Source organism: Babylonia areolata, chromosome 6 (genome assembly GCF_041734735.1).
Source record: "Babylonia areolata isolate BAREFJ2019XMU chromosome 6, ASM4173473v1, whole genome shotgun sequence".
NCBI lineage: Eukaryota > Metazoa > Mollusca > Gastropoda > Neogastropoda > Buccinidae > Babylonia > Babylonia areolata.
Genome location: NC_134881.1, coordinates 17,896,497 through 17,916,250, shown reverse-complemented (window position 1 = coordinate 17,916,250; position 19,754 = coordinate 17,896,497). Strand labels below are relative to the sequence as shown.

The 19,754-nt window shown below is 46.7% G+C and overlaps 1 protein-coding gene across 1 annotated transcript in view; it reads left to right on the top strand.

The window, feature by feature from the left end:
* LOC143282810 (uncharacterized) overlaps positions 1–19,754 on the top strand; it is a 51,394-nt gene that overhangs the window by 11,784 nt on the left and 19,856 nt on the right. The window contains exons 2-8 of the mRNA XM_076588597.1: positions 6,798–6,837; positions 7,791–8,708; positions 9,926–10,049; positions 10,600–10,728; positions 12,968–13,286; positions 16,743–17,008; positions 18,988–19,213. Of these exons, the coding sequence (XP_076444712.1) occupies positions 6,798–6,837; positions 7,791–8,708; positions 9,926–10,049; positions 10,600–10,728; positions 12,968–13,286; positions 16,743–17,008; positions 18,988–19,213 (2,022 nt within the window). The remainder of the gene's footprint in view (positions 1–6,797; positions 6,838–7,790; positions 8,709–9,925; positions 10,050–10,599; positions 10,729–12,967; positions 13,287–16,742; positions 17,009–18,987; positions 19,214–19,754) is intronic.

Here is a 19,754-nt window from a genome sequence, read left to right as displayed (position 1 = left end):
GTACACGCATGCGTGGCAAATGAGGTGTTTACTAAATGACGTCCGTTATAGTTTTATTCAGTTTTAAATGTTGTATTCTTTTTTATTTGAATGTCGGGTAAGAACGGGTAGTATTTAGAGGGTTGTGGGTTTGTATAGTTTGCTAAACAGTTGGGGTTTGGGGGGGGGGGGGTTGTTTTGTTTTGCTTTGTTTGGGGGGGGGGGGGGGACTCGAGGGAATCAGTTCCATCCCCATGTAATCTATCTCAAGACCACTACAGAATTACCGTGATAACGGGTCCCTCTCTGTCACTCCATCGTTTGCATGAGTTTATCGCCTTGCGCAGCCAACTCTATGTTTTTTTCTGGAACAACAACTTATTTCCTGTATCAGGAGATCATCAAATACAAACCAGCTTCAGAAAAGAAATATAGATAAGAGGTGGGTGTGGGGGAGCAATACATTTCCTCACTCTGCTAAACACGAAAAAAGAATTAATCTGAACACAAGGAAAAGAAATAAACAAACCTCCAGATAGCCGGGGAGAATTACTGGAACAGGTTCTGCAGGAGATAAATTTTGTCTTGGTATAAACCAGCTTGTTGCGTGCACCTTCTGTGAGGAGGAGTAAACGATCTGGTCCGTCTGTCTGTCTGTCTGTCAGTCAGTCCGGTGTCTGTCGCAGATTATATGCACGTCCGCATTTTTTTTTTAATTCTTTTTTTAAACCAGTCATGCTTTAAGCTGACACATAGCGCGCTTCAGAGCGAGGTCTACTAGGTTAGGGGTCAGTTTTGGTGTGAACCCCATGCTCAATATTAAGGAATCATAAGTAACGGAGATCACACGCACCGCTCCCCCCCCCCCCCCAGGCCCCCACGCACCCCCCTATCCTACCCCACCCCCACATAATAATATTCAAATGTATACATTAATATTCGAACAAAATGTCTTCAATCACCGATGTGCGTGACAGGGCATTAACTCTCTCCATACGAACGGCGAAAGAGATGACGTTAACAGCGTTTCACTCCAATTACCACCATCAAAATATTGCAAGCGGAAGGCTCTTAAACTGAAGAGGTGAATGTTGACAAAGAATACCATAATTCTGACGACGGAAGCTAAAGGTTGGGTCATTGAGACACCCACTGGACATCCGAGGGCTCTGTGTAGAGAAGAGAGGACTGGCCGTACTGAGTGAGTTAAACAGAATTCCTCCTCACTTCGCATGGAAATTTGGCGATCACTCCGAATAAGTTTTCATTGGTCAGGTTGATATAATTATTGCGGTTAACGTAACCTGAAGGCAGGATTTTTGTTTTAATAACTGAACTTAAATTCTGTTCGTCTATCGTGAGGCAGATTTTAGAGGGAAGGCGGTAGGATGCGGGTGATGTTTTCCATGTCTTCAGCACATTCTCTGAAAATGACGATATTTTGCTATCTGACCTCAAAAGGGTTGTCTGGAGAAAGGCAACGAATTGGCCCTGTACTTCTTTGTTGGGTTGTTGTTGTTTTTTCTCTCAGTTTGTAAAGTATCAAATCCTGCATTTTCAGTTTTTGTCCACTCCGTTTAGCGAATGTCACATGGTAGATTCACACCTTTTTATGTGAACTTCGTTTTGCCTATATCTGCATACCGACATTTTTGCCTCTGAGCCTATTGTTTATATGATGGGTGGTGTGTTTTGTTGTTTGTTTTTGTTTTGTTTTTTTGTTGGGGGTTTTTTTTGTGTGTGTGTGTGTTTTTTTGGGGGGGTCATTTGCTGACTTGTCGCTGCTTTTCCTGAAAACTGTTTTCATTTTGCCTCTCGCATTATTTCGTTTCAATCACTTTCATTTCATTTTTATTCTATCATATTTTATCGTAATGTTTTACACAAACCTAGTAAGGGCTCTCAAGGCATGACCTGTGCCTTGGGTTCATGGAAAGTCGAGAATCTGCTGCCTCCCTCACTTTTCTTTCCCTACCAAAGCAAATGTGGTGTAGCGTATATGGATCAGTCCGCACGCTTTGACACCTCCTCGAAACAGAAACTAGTTGCTCAGGGAAATGATGAATCTGCAAGGCGCAGGATTTGGAAATGTGAGAACTGGAAGAAAGAAAGCGAGAAGGAAAATGCTTCCTCTCTGTTATCTGTGAAAAAGACAAGCGAACTGGATAGCTTGAGGGGGGAGGGGTGCTGGGGGTCGGGGGTGGGGAGGGGGGGGGGGGGCGGAGAAAAGAATAGAAAAGAAAAAAAAAGAAAACTATTTTTCGATTACCCTCGAAATTGTCTGCATGTCTCTCTTCCTCTGCTATCTCCCTCACCCCACCTCCACGTCTCTCTCTCTCTCTCTCTCTCTCTCTCTCTCTCTCTCTCTATCTATCTATCTATCTATCTATCTGTCTGTCTGTCTGTCTGTCTATCTATCTATCTATCTATCTATCTATCTCTTTCTCTGTGATCTGTGTCACACTATCTCTGTATCTGTTTCTGTCTCTCTGTCTTTGTCTCTCTGTCTCTCTCTCGAACAGATTGGAAGAATGGGCCATGCCTAGAATATCAAATTCTTGAATTTAAAAAAAAAAAAAAAAAAAAAAAACGTTTTGAGTTCCGAGTTATCTCTCTCCTCCTCCTCTTTCTCCTTCTGCTTCTTCTTCTTCTTTCTCTCCCCTCTCGCCCCCACCCCCACCCCTCCCCCCCGCACCCTCTCCCTCCAGCCCCCCCCCCCCTCTCTCTCTCTTTCTTTCTCTATCTTCTTCTTCTTCTTTTTCTTTTCATCTTTCCATCTTTCTACCTATCTATTTCTCTCTCCTTTGTACGCGTGGTGCTGACAGGAGCGGAAACGAGAGGAGCGAGCAATGGGTTTATGTGGGGGATGTTTATGGGCGCGGGAGGAATGCTCCGTGCCTCCCTCCACCAGCAAGTTAGGCCCCGCTGATGGGAAAAGGCGGCCGTGTGATGACGATACGAGAGGCAGCAAGGTATAGCGCAGTGCAGGAGGGGGAGGAGGAGGAGGAGGCAAGCTGCCAGAGCCAGAACAGCGAGCTCCGTGGGAAGTCAGAGTCAGACTTGGTGAAGAAACGGAGAGGGAGGAAAACCTGGCGGGTGTTTTGTGTGTGTGTGTGTGTGTGCGTGTGTGTGTGTGTGTGTGTGTGTGTGTGTGTGTGTGTGTCTCAGACAGTGAGAGGAAATCGGCTTTTTTGTCTTCTTTTTGTTGTTGTTGTTGCTTTCTCTCTCTCTCTGTCTTTCTCTGTTTGTCTGTCTCTGTCTCTGTCTGTCTCTGTCTGTCTCTGTCTCTCTGTCTTTCTCCTGTCTCTCTCTCTCCGGCTCTTTCTCTCTCTCTGTCTCTCTGTCTCTATCTGTCTGTCTCTCTTTCTCTGAGGTCTCTCTCTCTATCTCTCTCTCTGTCTGTCTGCCTGTCTCTCTGTCTCTCTCTTTGTCTGTCTCTCTTTGTCTCTCTCTCCCTCTCTCTCTCTCTCTCTGCCTATATCTGTCTCTCTGTCTGTCTGTCTTTCTCTGAGGTCTGTCTCTCTTTCACTCTGTCTATCTCTCTGTCTCCATCTGTCTGTCATGTCTGTCTCTCTGTCTCTGTCTCTCTGTCTTTCTCTGAGGTCTGTCTCTCTTTCTGTCTCTGTCTCTCTCTTTCTCTGTCTCTGTTTCTGTCTCTGTCTCTCTGTCTCTGTCGGTCTCTGTCTCTATGTTTTTTCTCTGAGGTCTGTCTCTTTCTCTGCCTCTCTCTTTCTCTTTTTCTATCTCTGTCTCTTTCTCTCTCTCTCTCTCTCTCTCTCTCTCTCTCTCTCTCTCTCTCTCTCTCTCTCTCTCTTTCTGCGGGTCGTCCTACTGCGCCGTCCGACAAAGTAGGATCCATGTCGACATCAACTTGACTGCGTGGCTGCCAATGGCTACCACATCTGCTTTTCTGTCTGTCTGTTGCGCCAGACAATATTGGTGTACGGGGAGGAGGGGAGGCGGGGAGGGAGGGAGGGAGGAGATGGTGGCTGAGGAGTAAAGGGGAGAGGGATGTGTCTTCAAAAAAAAAAAAGAAGGTGTCATTAGAGACCGCTAACATCTATTCTGAAAACATGACGCTTTACTCTTTCTCCGACTTCTCCAGGGTTTTTCACAACAGAGGGACGTCATGATCTGGGTTTTTGTGACCGTGAGAGAGACACAGAGAGAGAGAGGGGTTTACCAGCTGCACATAATGGAATAAGCAAGCCGGCATGTTCTTTGTGTGCGTGCGTGTGTTAGTTAGTGTGTGTTAGTTAGCGTGTGTGTTTGTGTTTGAAACACGATAGACATACACATTGAGACAGGGAGATGCTGTGTACACATACACACGCCCGCGCGCGCGCAGACACACATACACGCATGCACACACACACACACACACACACACACACACACACACACACACACACACACAGAGAAACACACACACACACACACACACACACCAGTTCACGCGCGCGCGCGCACACACACACACACACACACACACACACACACACACACACACACACACACACACACACACACATCGTGACACACCGGCACACACTGACACACGCGCGCGCGCGCGCTCACGCACACACTGACACACTCTCTCTCTCTTTCTCTGACCCCGCCCCCCACCTCTCTCTCTATCTTTCTTTGTGTGTGTGGGAGGGGACGGGGGGAGGAAGAAAGGAAAGGGAAGGTAATCCACAGCTGCAGTGTATGCAGTCTACCATCCAAGAAAAAAACACATTTCTTTCCTCTAATGCGGACAACAAACACAGCATGCTCCTAGGCGATTCCCTGGCATTTCATGCCCTGCCCTCCGTGTGGCCTCAGTTTCGAGTTCCCATCTATTTCCATGCTGATGCTGGGAGTGTCAGGGATGTCGTGTCAAAGTCTACAGAGTCGGCAGATTAAGAGGACCTGTCTGACGTTCGAGGCTTTTTGGTTTAAATGAATTTTTAATTGTTCAACAGTACACATGATTACAATACACTGAAGCAAAGACAAAGAGCATCAATAAGTTTAATGCTTATACTGTGCTCGAATGTTTCACTTCAGTTCAACATGACGGCTGATGAACCATAAGTTATCAATGATATCCACACACAATAAAAGTTTATTCGAGGCTTTCGGCTCCATTGAAGACACTCGTTTCTGGCACCCAGAAAAAACGAAAGCGACTGTTTTCAGTGGTGATGTCCTGTGCACGTTGAATCAGAACAGGCACAAACAAAGACTACCGAATTGGCTCGATGAAGCAGCTGTGCAGGGATTTCTCTTGTGCGTTGCCTCATGGCAACCCAGCATTGATATCCCTCTTTGGGCTGTTTATCTTAAAACTGCATCAGAAGGAGCCCAGGCGTGGCTGAGGATACATGGGGTTAGTAGTGTGAGGGTATTCCACTGAATCGGCGCGGAAGCTGGGGTATTCAAAATGCAGGAATGAAGGAAATAAAGAAGTATCAGATGAACGATAGATTTTCTTTGAACGAATACAGTTCCCTGTCACAGATTAATCTAATTAACAGCCGTTGACTATTTACATGTTTTGTAGCAGAAGTAACACGTAACCGATCTTACAAGTTTATTATGTATGGTCAGAGGTTCAGCAGACAGTGTTTAGTTGTTTTTGTGATTGGGGTTGAAATAAACGTAACAGTTAATGACTAAGAATGATCACAATAATAAAATCAAAATTACCTGAGCAAACACAAACACATACGTGTATGTTTCATTATCCATCTTTATCCCACAGTCGTTCTGCCATTCACCTACTGTCCTTGTCGGTAAAATTATGTCATTTATGCCAGTCACCCATCGCCGTGCGCACTCACACATCATTTCATGCCATCCACGTATCATCGAGTATAGTCACAAAATTTCATTTTTGTTATTCACAAAAAACCCTATACTCTCACATTATGTAATTTCTGCCAATCAGATATCATCATAGAAAGTTAGATCGTGTCGTTTCTGTCATCCACACATTCAAAACGTTCACATTATGTCTTTTGCCATTCACATATCATCTTATACAGTTACATTGTGAAAATTTTGCCACTCAGACATCATCGTATACATTCACATTATGTCATTTCTGCTGTTAGCATGTTGTCCTGTACAATCATATGTCTCTTTTTTTTCTTTTTTTTTTCATTTACACACCATCGAATATAACTGAAACATTAAACGAGACTTCGCTGTAACGAGCCACATCCAATTACACAAATAATGTAGTGCGATATTCGTTATACTGTTTCATACAACGAATGCCATATAAGGGATTTAAAACTTAAGTCACACAATAAGCCACATCCAATTACACAAATAATGGTCGTGCGATATGATATACCTTACACCGTTCCATACAACGAATATTGCATTCGGGATTACCACGCGAAGACCACGGATAAAAACTCCGCACCAGCAGAAATGACGCGAGCTGTGAAGTGAGTGACCGGTCACCAGACAAGTTTGACACTGCGCTGACTCGCCCACACAGCAAACACGCACTCTCTCAAACCGTTGTTCTGAAGTGGTGCCCCCCCCAGTGTGCAAACACACTGACACAGAACACAGTTGCTGACACAGAGTCCACAGAAGTCATACTGCTGCAGCAGTTACCAATACTACCGCTGCTGCTATGACTGTACACCGTTGCAGTTACTATGACTACTGCTGCTATGACTACTGTTTGTTTGCCATGATCGTTTTCGATATACGTTTGTCTGTCTGGCTGTCTGTTTCAGTGTTAAGTGTGCATTTCTGGTTGTCTGCCTGTCTCATTTACATAAAGGTTTACCTTGTTTGTTTTATATTTTCAGGTTGTCTTCCTTTTGCTGGCGGTTTCCTGCAGAGTGATGGGTAGGTCTGCACACACACACACACACACACACACACACACACACACACGCACACGCACGCATGCACGCACCATATACACACACACACACGCACACGCACGCATGCACGCACCATATACACACACTCACGCTGTCATTCACTCACTCACTCATACTCACGAACACAACACAACACACACACACACACACACACACACACACACACACACACACACACACACACACACATGCACACGCACGCACGCACGCACACACACACTAACACTAACACTAACACTCTCACTCACCCACTCACTCACACTCACAAACACACCTGAAATCATTCTTTAAATCTAAGGACTTAAGATGTATTGACATTGGAAGCATGTGCCTTTCTTTTCTCCCCTTAGTGTTCTCTTTTCTTCACACACACACACACACACACACACACACACACACACACACACACACACACACACACACACACACACACACACACACACACACACACACACACACACACACACAAACCCCCGGTTTTCTTCCCACCTTCTCCTCCTCATCCACCTCACCCACTTCTAATCCCCATCAGTTGCTGTTTCCCTCTCCATCTTTCCCCTCCTGCTACTTCTCTTCTAATACGTTTCCCCCACCGCCTCTCCCTCCCACTGCCTGCTATCCCCCTTTCATATAAACACCAATGTATGTTTACGACGGGATACGAAGGTTGTTTGATGTGTTCTCGGTTTGACACGCGTCAAGAGTATTTACTTACATTTATTTTCCGCTGTGTTCCAAATGTCATTTAGAACCAGTCAGCAGATTTTTTTTTTTTTTTTTTTTTTTTTTTTTTGTTCCCTCGGAACGACAATGTGAAACTATAATGCATCCCCCAACCTTTGTTGCTTTGTGTTCATGAAAATGTCTCACTTCCCAGTGTGGTGCTCACGGGGAAAGCATTTGCTGTGTGTTCAGGGAGCGCCGAGTACACGAAGGACGCCGTGGAAGAGAAGAGGACCTCGGACCAAGAGAGGTATCAGGCGCCCCGCCGATCCGAACCTCAGCAGCAGCTACCCCAGAGACCCCAGGCAAGGCAGCAGGCGCCTCAAGATCCGAACGCGCAACCCTCAGTTGTGCAAGGATCAGGGGCGGCCTCAGCAGCGAGGATGGAACGGGAAAGAGCTGGAGCAATGTCCGCTGGTAACAGTCACGGTAGTTCTTATTCAGGTCACCAGGCAAGAGGCAGCCACTCCATGCGATCCAGCTACAGCTATAGCAGTTCTTCGTTCCGATCGTCCGGAAAGAAAGAGTCGAGCAGTGGCAGTGGCAGTGGCAGCAGCAGCAGCAGCAGCAGTAGCAGCAGCAGCAGTAGCAGCAGCCACGGTGGCTCGTCCCAACATCAGGCAGGGTCTGATGCCTCAGGCATGCCCGTCTACAAAGTTTCCTTCAGCGTTGGTCGGGACGGATCTGTGGGCAGGTCCTCAAGCAGCCGTTCTGCTGCCGTAGAGAGAGAGTCACATAGATCACGTGCACGTCCTGCGTCATCCTCTGCAGACGCATCCTCTCGGCAGTCCCACAGCAGCGCAGACAGACAGGACCCAAGGGCAGCGTCCGAACAGGCCAGGCGAAGCCGAGTCAGATCTCAGTCTCACAGGGGCAGCCAGTCATCTGCCGATGTCAGGTCGTCAGGTGGCCAGCAGTCATCAGTCTCAAGAACCCGCTCGTCTTCCTCCTCCTCCTCCTCCGCCAGGGGGGCTTCCCGGCAGGACGGGAGGGGCAGACAACCCCCGGCAGCTTCCTCAGCGGGGCGCAACGTGTCGGAGCTGGACAGAGTGTCGGCCCTGTCCTCGGACATCGAGCAGCGCAGTTACTTCCGGAAGCTCATTTCCCGACGTCAGTGTCCTCTTCGTTTCTCTAGCTGTGCCTTCTACATGTTTTGCTTTGTTCGTTCATCTCAGTCTTTCTCGTCCTGTTCATTCATTCACCCGTAATCGTGGTCTGAGTCTTGTCACTTTCTTCTTTCCCTCGCCTCTCTTGTTTGTTCATGTCTTGTTTTCTTCGTCTGAAACCTTTCGTCATGTCTGCTTCGTTCTTGCAAGTCGTTCAATTCGTTTCAGTCTTTCTCGTCTTTCCTGTCTCATATTTTTTCGTTTCTTTCTTTGTTCAGTTCGATTTTTTTGTTTCGTCTGACTCGTCTTTTCACGCCTCTCTTTGATCACTTTACGCTTCCGTCTCTTGTCTGTGTCGGCTTATTACTTCTTGCTTTGGTTCTCTCTCTCTCTCTCTCTCTCTCTCTCTCTCTCTCTCTCTCTCTCTCTCTCTCTCCGTCTTCTTAACTCCTGCGCTTTCTTTCCATCTACCTATTTCTCTTTCGCTTCCTGTTTCGTTCATGTCAGTTTTTTCTAGTACTAACTTGTCTTTCGTCTTGTTGTGATTTTCTTTGTGTATTACCATGTCTCGCCTTATGAAGTTCATCTTGAGTTGTTAACGGAAAGATTATGAATATTGGCTAAAACAGTGTCCAATGTATAATGCTAATGATACATTCATTCTGCAAATGGAGCGTACAGAGCACGTCATGATTCCGTTCACGTTATTACTTTAGGGGGCACCTAAGAAATACACTTTAAAAGCTTTCGTGTAAATATTTCACCAATAGACTTGACCTTGTTTGAACGCACTTGTTTGTTTGAACGTATGCAAGTTTAATAATTCAGTTTTTACTTCTTTTTACCATTCCTTTCTATTTGAAAAGATTGTTCCATTTGTAAATGTCAAACTATGTTCCATCTGTAAATGTCAAACTTTCGACACCAATATCTCTCTCTTTTTTTTTAAGAGAGAGATTTCTGAAAACACAGCATGAAGGAATAATAATGCTTATATTCACATGACTTACGGTCGGCAATCTTCAAGAATGGGATTTCAGCAGTCTTTCAAAAATAGAAACCTAAAATGTATATCATGATGAAAACTTTTTTTTAAAACATTGTGTGGTGTGTGTGTGTGTGTGTGTGTGTGTGTGTGTGTGTGTGTGTGTGTGTGTGTGTGTGTGTGTGCGCGTGTGTGTGTGTTTTCGCGCACATGTGTTAACGATTGTGGATATGCAGGTTGCAAGGACTGTACGGTGAATGGCCAAACCTACAGAGGTCATTCACGCTTTGAATACAGCGAGGGCTGTCAGCGCTTCAGGTGTATCTGCAACTGTAATGGTTCCCACAGCTGTCCTCCCAGGTAAGTAAGTGTTCCCTACCTGTCCTATACCTGTTCCCACTCTCACCACCCCATGTCAGTGACTGTTTTGCTTGCACCTGTGCGCAACACAGAACGTCACTACCAGGTACACGATATTAAGGATGAGCTGTCGTCACTGTGTTGTCCAAACATGAACGATAAACTGTCGTTATCAGGTTGTCAATGAAATGTGTTGTCCTGATATGAAGATGAACTGTCGTCAACATGTACTCAACGAAATGTTTTGTCCTGATATGAACGATGAACTGTCATCACCAGGTGCACGATGAAGGTGTGTTTTCCTGACATGAAGGGTGAACTGTCGTCACTAAGTACACGTTGAAATGTGTTGTCCTAACATGAACGTTGGACTTTCATCAAATGTGTTGTCCTGACATGAACGGTGAACTGTCGTCACCAGGTACACAATGAAATGTGTTGTCCTAACAAAAATGAACTGACGTCACCAAGTAATGTGTCCTGACAGAAACGGTGAACTGTCGTCACCAGGTAATGTGGACTGACATGAACGGTGAACTGTCGTGACCAGGTACACAATGAAGGTGTGTAAGGACGGGGAGGCGCCGGAGAAGAGCGCGGCAAGAGCCGTTGCTGAAGCCAGAGACATGAGAGATCTCCGCCGTCGGCGTTGTCAGCAATGTGAAGTTCTAGGACAGAAGTAAGTGGTTGTGTGTGTGTGTGTGAGAGAGAGAGAGAGAGAGGTGGGGGGGGGGCACGTGAGGGCAAGCCTGTGGGACAGTAGTAAGTATACCTACCCTTCCTATAGCCGTAATTTGCAGTGCAGCGATAACTGCAATGCCAATATCCACTGGTCCCGAAGCCTGGTTTGGTCGTGGAGGGCACTGCACTGCTGAACGCATTACCAACATTATTCATTTCTGGCGGTCGTAGGAAAGAACCTGAGTATCGGCAAACCTTCTATCTGTCCACTCAGTGATTTTTGTCTGCCCACTTCTTGCAATGAGTAACGACGTCAAAACCGTAGAAGAACTGTGAGTATTGTATACGAAGTAGTATTCTAAAGTGGATATGTGTGGCACAAATGAGTCTGTAGGTTGGGGAATGATTAGGTTTACAGTGTGTACTTCTTCTTCTTTCCCGTTCGTGGGCTGCAGCTCCCACATTCACTCGTATGTACACGAGTAGGCTTTTACGTGTATGACCGTTTTTACCCGGCCATGAATGCAGCCATACTCTGCTTCCGGGGGTGTGCATGCTGGGTATATTCTTGTTTCACCGAACGCTGACATGGATTGCGGGATCTTTAACGTGCGTATTTGATCTTCTGCTTCCGTATACACACGAAGGGGGTTCAGGCACAAGCAGGTCTGCACACATGCTGACCTGGATGGTCGGGAAAATCTCCGCCCTTTACCCACCAGGCGCCGTTACCGAGATTCGAACCCGGGACTCTCATGTTGAAAGTCCAGCGTTTTAACCACTCGGCTATTGTGCCCGTCGACAGTGTATACAAAGTCCTGTTTATGGTGCTGGAGTAAGTGCACTGTGAGACGTCAAGTCTGTAGAACAGTACACGCCGATAGCAGTGTGTAGCCTGCAAAGTATTATTTGTTGTGCAGCGATTAGGCGCACTGTGTGACGTCAAATCTACAGAGCAACAGTGGGCACTGTGTATTACGTCGGTCACTGGTGGTGTAGAAGGTTGTGTGCGATGTCACAGACCTGGGACCGCAAGAAATAAAGTGCATGGTGTCATGTCTGAGGACAATAATAAGTAATTCGTGTGTCTATAATCAATGAAGCAATTCTAGGTAATGCTTGTGATGCCTAGCATCAGTGCGTTCAGGGTTTAATTTAATATCCATGTGATATAGGTATGTACTGAGTCTGGCCACGTATTGTAGTTGTGTAGGCGCAAGTCTGGGGCAGAAGCACGTAGGTATACATTGTGAATTGATCGTGACTACTGCGTGTGCCCTGACCATCGTATCTTCGAGGCAGCGAGGCACTCTGGCAAGTGGTGTGCTCTGACTTATATTTGTGGGTTAGGAGCAGGTAGACTGTGCAATTTCGTGGGATCGCAAAATAAAGTGAAGACTAACAACTAACACAGAGAGACGGGAGAAGGGGATGGAGTGGAGAGCGGGACATCGGGTAGACCTATGGCCGACGCCAGTCACAGAGGTGTCACTGAGAGAAAGCTGTTCCAGATCGTAGGAAGTGATGGTGGGGAGAAAGCTTTTACCACCAGTTTCACACATCTTTCACCCTGCGTACTTCACGCTGAGTTAATCAGTCACTTTGTGAAGGACAATGACTCTCAAACTAGGAGGCTCGTTTGCACTTGGCTGTTGGTACTGCGGCCTTGGGGGCTAGTTGACCTTTGGGGACCATTCCAACACCGACTGTCCTAAATAAAAAAATCTTGGCGGAGAGAGTGGAGATGTAACTTGGGCAAGACACTCTCCACTCTCATTGAATTCAAGCCCAGACAGTCGGGACAGCAGTTGCCTCCTCTGCTGTTCTGTTGTCCTAAAACGATCTTGGCGGAGAGGGTAGGGATGAAACTTGGGCAAGAAACTGTCCACCATAATCTAGCCCAGACTGTCGAGACAGCAGCTGCATCCTCTGCTGTTCTGATGGTCATAATCTGACACGACTGACTATCATACATACATACTATGTGATGTTATGTGGATACTTGAAAAGCACCTATCCTCGGTCGGAGACCAAGCTCAAAGCGCTTTTCAAACACGTGGTCATTTGCACAACGGGATCCCAACCTGGGTTGAGCCGACTGACGGCTGCGATTTTGGCGCTCACCATTAGTTTCCTGCGTCATTCAGTCAGATACCAGGCAAGCATACATACACACTCAAACAGACATGTGATGTACTCGGTCATTAAACGGCACTGTCTCTGTGGTAAATGACCAGGTTTGATGGCAACGCCTACTTCGACGTCCAGGACGGGTGCACCAAGTACCGTGGCTGCGTCTGCTACTGTAACGGCACGTGGGTGTGCCCCAGCGAGCGAGCCGTGGACGTGTGCCAAGGGCAGACCACTGTGGCCCCCCGGGCCAGTGCGTGCCGTGCGTGCAACGCCAAGGGCAAGGTGGTGGCCGCCAACACGCTCTTCGAGATGGAGGAACCTTGTCGCCGCTACCGCCAGTGCCGCTGTCACTGCAACGGGTCCTGGGACTGCCCGGCACGCTTCGCCGAGAACACCTGTCAGTCCCCCACTCCCAACCCGCGGGTGAGTCAGTCTGTCTGTGTTTTTGTGTGTGTGTCTCAGGCCGTACTGCATGTGATCCCACTGTGCTTGTGAGGTGTGGTTCGTCCGTCGGGATCGACGAGGACCATCTAGTCATCCTGGGGGTGGGTGGGTTGGGCTCTGTGGGTGCGCAGATGACTGGTCAGGCCAATCCACGCCCGGAAGGTTCTGACGCGCGTGCATACTGTTTATCTCCACTCTGAGCAGATTATAAAGTATTGACACGTTGGAACGTTCATAAAATTTGAAGTAATGGCGCTGAATCGCGCCAAAGAAAAGCTTGTGACGAAGATCAAAAGTCTGAGAGAGAAAGAGAACTGAAGCGTGCCAGGAGAGGTTTGTTTGAGGGAAGAGGGTATTATGGCTCCAGCCACCAACATCTGTTTCGCAGTGTGAAGTGTTTATCAGGCTAACTACCAGCTCCCAACCGCCGGCTTAAGAAAAGAAGCAATCACATGACGAAAAGCAGAAAGGAATTTCTCGTAATTGGGTGCAGACCTCTTGCACATCAGTGGAGGGAAAGCGGAGAAGTTTTATTAAGTCGTAAATAGATTTTTTTTTTTTAATCAGTAAATGGAAACGCCCAGTCTGAATTACCGGGACCAGTAACAAGGGATTGTGTGTGTGTGTGTGTGTGTGCGCGCGCGCGCGCCTCGTTGTGTGTGTATGTTTTGCGTATTTGTTTGTGTGTTTCTTTGTGTTTGCTTGTGTCTGGAAACACCCAGTATGAGTAGTAAAAGGACCAGTGTGTGTGTGTGTGTGTGTGTGTGTGTGTGTGTGTGTGTGTGTGTGTGTGTGTGTGTTTGTGTTCCAAACTACACTTAGACTTTGGGGGAAGTGATACAAAATCAGATGTCCGGAAAATAAAGTTGTCCACATTTCAGGCGCAGTTCTTCATAAAAGAACGATATTCATCACACACAAAAAAGAAATGGACAATCAGTTATCCACGAGTAAAATATCTCATTTTGTAGGGGGGGGAAAGTAACACAAACCCACACACCTTCATCCCAGTCACACCCGGATAAGAAGGTGGAGGGTAGAATTTCCACATTTCTGCCATACGATTTTTTCATTAACGCTGATACCAGCCGGTGTGAGGACCCGACCGAGCGTGTCTTGGGGCAGCCAGCCGGTTGAAAAAAAGGGGAAGTACAGGTCATTAAAACTCCCGAAAGTGCCACTCTTCCCAACAGAACAGGACAGCATCGTTGCTGCTTTGTCAGACATTGACGGAGCGGAACCAAGTGAGCGAGGCAACAACCATCATCGCAGACTCCGGCAAAGCTCGCCCTTTCTTTTTTTTAACCAGAGCCTGAAGCCACGTCGAACTGAACAAACATGAATCTCTCCACTCTCTTCTGACGCATCGCCCCATCCGACACCCTATCACCACCATCCTCCCTCCTCCCCAGCTATCCCTAACACTCCTCCAAAAGTTTTTTTCTTCTTACTTTCACACCAGTATAACACTGTTGTATCACACAGTTTCATCGTTTTTATAAACAACGACAACGCTGGAAATAAGAACAATTTAAGCAATTGGTAAATATCCTGTGATCTTCCACGTGCTTTGCGCCAATTGGCACCTCTCTCTCTCTCTCTCTCTCTCTCTCTCTCTCTCTCTCTCTCTCTCTTGCGATGTATTCTTCTTCCAGACAACAGACGTCCTTGCAATGTTGTGGCTCTTTTTGCCAGATCGTGCACTTTAGATTGATTTCACTAGCAGTATCCCACATGGCTAATACACATTCCACCATAGACATAATAATCAAGCTCACAACAAATAATTTTGTGGATTTGGAGCAAAATATTTTGTTGTCTTGAGGTTGAGAACATTATATTTCAAAAATCGAAATGTGTCAGTAATTTGATTAGGTTGATCATAAGTAAATGAAGATTTTATGCCTTAATACTTCAAGTGATAATTTCTATACGTTGCTTATTACCCAGCAGAATCACCGATGTTTCACTGAAGTGGAGTATCATCTGCTGATCATTCCATGTGAAACATACGGAGAATAAAATTAATGGTTCTTTCACTTGTAACTGATGTACAATATTGTACTTACAACTGATACTCGCGATACAAAACTGCCTAACACGGATCTTTGAAATAATACAAAGCTTCAAAAGTTATTAAACTTACCTTTACCTCGTCGGTTTTATTTCAGTGAGTCGTTGATGTAATTACTATGAAAAGAAGCAACAATCTGAAAGTCTGTTGTGAGTGAATTATCAGACAAAAAAGTGGTTGGTAAAAATTATTTTAAAAAAAACAAAAAACAGCCACAAATCAGAACAAAGGGAATTCATACACACTCGCATTTGTTTATTAACAGATTTTCGAAGCCTTTGTTTCGGCAACCTAATGAGAACATGGGTGTGTTTGAATATACCCTCCATGTGGTTAGCACTGAAATAACAAGAAATAGGTCTGTGCACCACGAGTTGGCAGGTAAACCTGTTTCACACACAGCTATTGTGCCATCGTGCCAACTCCTGGTATGACGCTGCTGCGTAGTACTACAAAGATCCCCATAGGTTGGGGTGAACACAGAAATGTGGCTAATGCATGTGGCATGGCACTGTGATTATCATTTGTTTGTGTACGTGTGTGTGTGTGTGTGTGTGTGTGTGTGTGTGTGTGTCTGTCTGTCTGTCTGTCTGTCTGTCTGCGTGCTGCATAGTACTACAGAGATCCCCATAGGTTGGGAAGAACACAGAAATGTGGCCAATGCATGTGGCATGGCACTGTGATTATTATTTGTTTGTGTACGTGTGTGTGTGTCTGTCTGTCTGCCTGTCTGTCTGTCTGCGTGCTGCATAGTACTACAGAGATCCCCATAGGTGGGGTGAACACGGAAATGTGGCTAATGCATGTGGCATGGCACTGTGATTATCATTTGTTTGTGTACGTGTGCTGTTTGTTTACGTGTGTGTGTGTGTGTGTGTCTGTGTCTGTGTGCTGCATAGCACTACAGAGATCCCCAGAGGCTTGTGGTGAACACATGGATGTGTCAAATGCATTCAGCATGGCACTGTGCTGGTTGTGTGTTTGTTTTGTTTGTGTGTGTGTGTGTGTGCGGGTTTGTTCGTTGTTGTTCGTGATGGTGCTTTTGTTTTTAGTTGTTGTTTTTTATGTATGTTTTTTTGTTGTTGTTGTTTGGGGGGTATGTTTGTGTGTGTGTGTGTGTGTGTGTGCGCGCGCGCGTGTCTCTGTGTCCGTGTCGCCATTTGTCGCTGTCTATGTATATGTGTGTTTGTTTTGTTTTTGTCTGTTGATAAGGAGGTAAGGGGGCGGGGATGAGAGTCCCAAGGACACAGACTGTTATAAAGACACTAATGTTACCTTACCTGTCCTTACCTTACCTCACCTTATCTTACCTTATCTTACCTTACCTGTCACCCTTTTCACCCTGACTGTAATTCCTACAGGAGAGGCACATCCCCGGCTGTGGCACCTGCTCCACCCCAGGCAACCCGCAGGTTCCGGGCAACACCTACTTCCAGATGAAGGACGGGTGCATAGAGTACAAGAACTGCGTGTGTCGCTGTAACGGCTCCTGGGCCTGCCCCTCCCAATACGCCCGCAACATCTGTGCGGACTCTGCCGGCGGCCGCGGCGGCTCCGAGAGGCGGACCCCCGCCCCCCGTCTGCCTGTCAGCTCCAATGAGTGCAAGTCGTGTCTGGCGTATGGGAGGTGGGTGTGTGTGTCAGACATGTTTAGCTTATTGACGGTCGGTGGGTGTGTTTAGCGTATGGGAGGTGTGTGTCTGGCGTATGGGAGGTGGGTGGGTGTGTCTGGCGTATGGGAGGTGGGTGTGTGTGTCTGGGAGGTGGGTGTGTGTGTCTGGCGTATGGAAGGTGGGTGTGGGTGTCTGGCGTATGGGAGGTGGGTGTGTGTTTCTGGCGTATAGGAAGTGGATGGGTGTTTCTGGCGTATGGGAGGTGGGTGTGGGTGGGTGTGTTTAGCGTATGGGAGGTGGGTGTGGGTGTGTCTGGCGTATGGAGATGGGTGGGTGTGGGTGTCTCTGGCGTATGGGAGGTGGGTGTGGGTGTGTCAGGCGTATGGAAGGTGGGTGTGTGAGACATGACATGTTTAGTGTATGAGAGGTGGGTGCGTTTAGTTGGTGGAAGGTGGGTGTCAGACATGTTTAGCGTATGGGAGGTGGGTGTGTTTAGTTGGTGGAAGGTGCATGTCAGACATGTTTAGCGTATGGGAGGTGGGTGTGTTTTGTTGGTGGAAGGTGGGTGTGTGAGACATGTTTAGTGTACGGGAGGTGGGTGTGTTTAGTTGGTGGAAGGTGGGTGTCGGACATTTGTGTGTGTGTGTGTGTGTGTGTGTGTGTGTGTGTGTGTGTGTGTGTGTGTGACATATTTAGCCTTTGGGAGGTGGGTGTGTGTAGCATGTGGAAGGTGGGTGTCAGACATGTTTAGCGTATGGGTGGTGGGTGTGTCGGACATGCCTGGCGTACGGGAAGTGGGTGTCAGAAATGTTTAGCGTATCGAAAAAGCCATGGTGGATGTGTGAGCCGTGTTTGGCGTATGGAATGTAGGTGTGTCACACATGTTTAGTGTAATCAAATCAAATCAATCAAATCAAAAACCACTTTATCAATCCACATGGAAATTAACTCGTGCAAATGCGCGCGTGTGTGCACACATTCTCTCTCTCTCTCTCTCTAGCTATATCTCTGTCTCTGTTTCTCTCTGTCTCTCTGTCTGTCTCCCTCTCTCTCTGATAGCGTGTGGAAGATGGGTGTGTTTGGTGTGTGGAAGGTGTGTGTGTGTGTGTGTGTGTGTGTGTGATGTTTAGTGAATGGAAAGTGGGTGTTTGAGTCATGTATAGCGTATGGAAAGCGGGTGTGTGAGTCATGTCTAGCGTATGGAAAGTTAGTGGGTGAGCCATGTTTAGCATATGGAAAACGGGTAGGTGAGTCATGTTTAGCGTACGGAAAGCGCGTGGGTGAATTAAGTTTAGCGTATGGAAAGCGGGTAAGTGAGTCATGTTTAGCGTACGGAAAGCGCGTGGGTGAGTTAAGTTTAGCGTATGGAAAGCGGGTAGGTGAGTCATGTTTAGCGTATAGAAAGTTGGTGGGTGAGTCATGTTTAGCGTACGGAAAGTGGGTGTGTGAGTCATGTTTAGCGTATGGAAAGCTGGTTTGTGAGTCTGTCTAGCGAATAGAAGGTGGGTGTGTGAGATATGTTTAGTTTGTGGGAGGTGGGTGTGTTAGTCATGTTCAGCGTGTAAAAGGTACTAGGCGGGTGTGTGAGTTATGTTTAGTGTGTGGGAGCTGTATGTTTGAGTGGGTGTGTTAATCATGTTTAGCGAAAAGAAGAAGGGTGCGTGAGTAATGCACAGCGTAATGGAAGTGAGGTGTGAGTGGTGTTTGGCAACACCTATTTCATTATTTGTATTTGTATTTCTTTTTATCACAACAGATTTCTCTGTGTGAAATTCGGGCTGCTCTCCTCAGGCAGAGCGCGTCACTACACTACAGCGCCATCCATTTTTTTTTCCCATGCGTGCAGTTTTATTTGTTTTTCCTATCGAAGTGGATTTTTCTACAGAATTTTACCAGGAACTCTTTACGAGATGAAATACAAAAAGAGCAAACAATTAAAAGTAACCGCATGTCTTTGACATTTTTGTGTTGCTTGTTTGTTTTGTTTTTTTAGGTATTTCCGTGGCAACACCTATTTCAACACGCGCCAGGGTTGCACGAGCTACGAGAGGTGCGTGTGCCGTTGCGACGGCTCCTGGGACTGCCCCAACCGTTACGTCGCCGACCTCTGCCGGGACGATGACCCCACCAATGACGTGGACAACCCCAACGCCACCTGCTCCTTCTGCGAGGCGGAGGGCAAGATCGTGCCCCCCAACTCCTTCTTCAGCCTGAACAAGGTCAGTCCGTGGACACAAACAAACCTCTGAGGTAATAGTGGATGAGACGATAAACCGAGGTCCCGTGTACAGCATGCACTTAGCGCACGTAAAAGAACCCACGGCAACAAAAGGGTTGTTCCTGGCAAATTTCTGTAGAAAAATCCACTTCGATAGGAAAAACAAATAAAACTGCACGCAGGAAAAAATACAAAAAAATGGGTGGCACTGTTGTATAGCGACGCGCTCTCCCTGGGGGAGAGCAGCCCGAATTTCACACAGAGAAATCTGTTGTGATAAAGAGAAATACAAATACAAAATACAAATAAATAAACAATCAGGCCAGGAGATCAAAATGATTAACAAATAGTAAAGAGTGGTAACTCTCTCCACACACAAGGTACATAACTTCAAGCCAATGCTGCTTACGCTACCAATTCAGCTAGCATACAGGTAAATAAAAGGTACATTGGACCAAACCCAGACACTTCCCCTAAAAAGGAAGCGCCGGGCTTGCTCTAAAACCGATCGTTTGACATGTGCACACAGCAGCAATGACAGA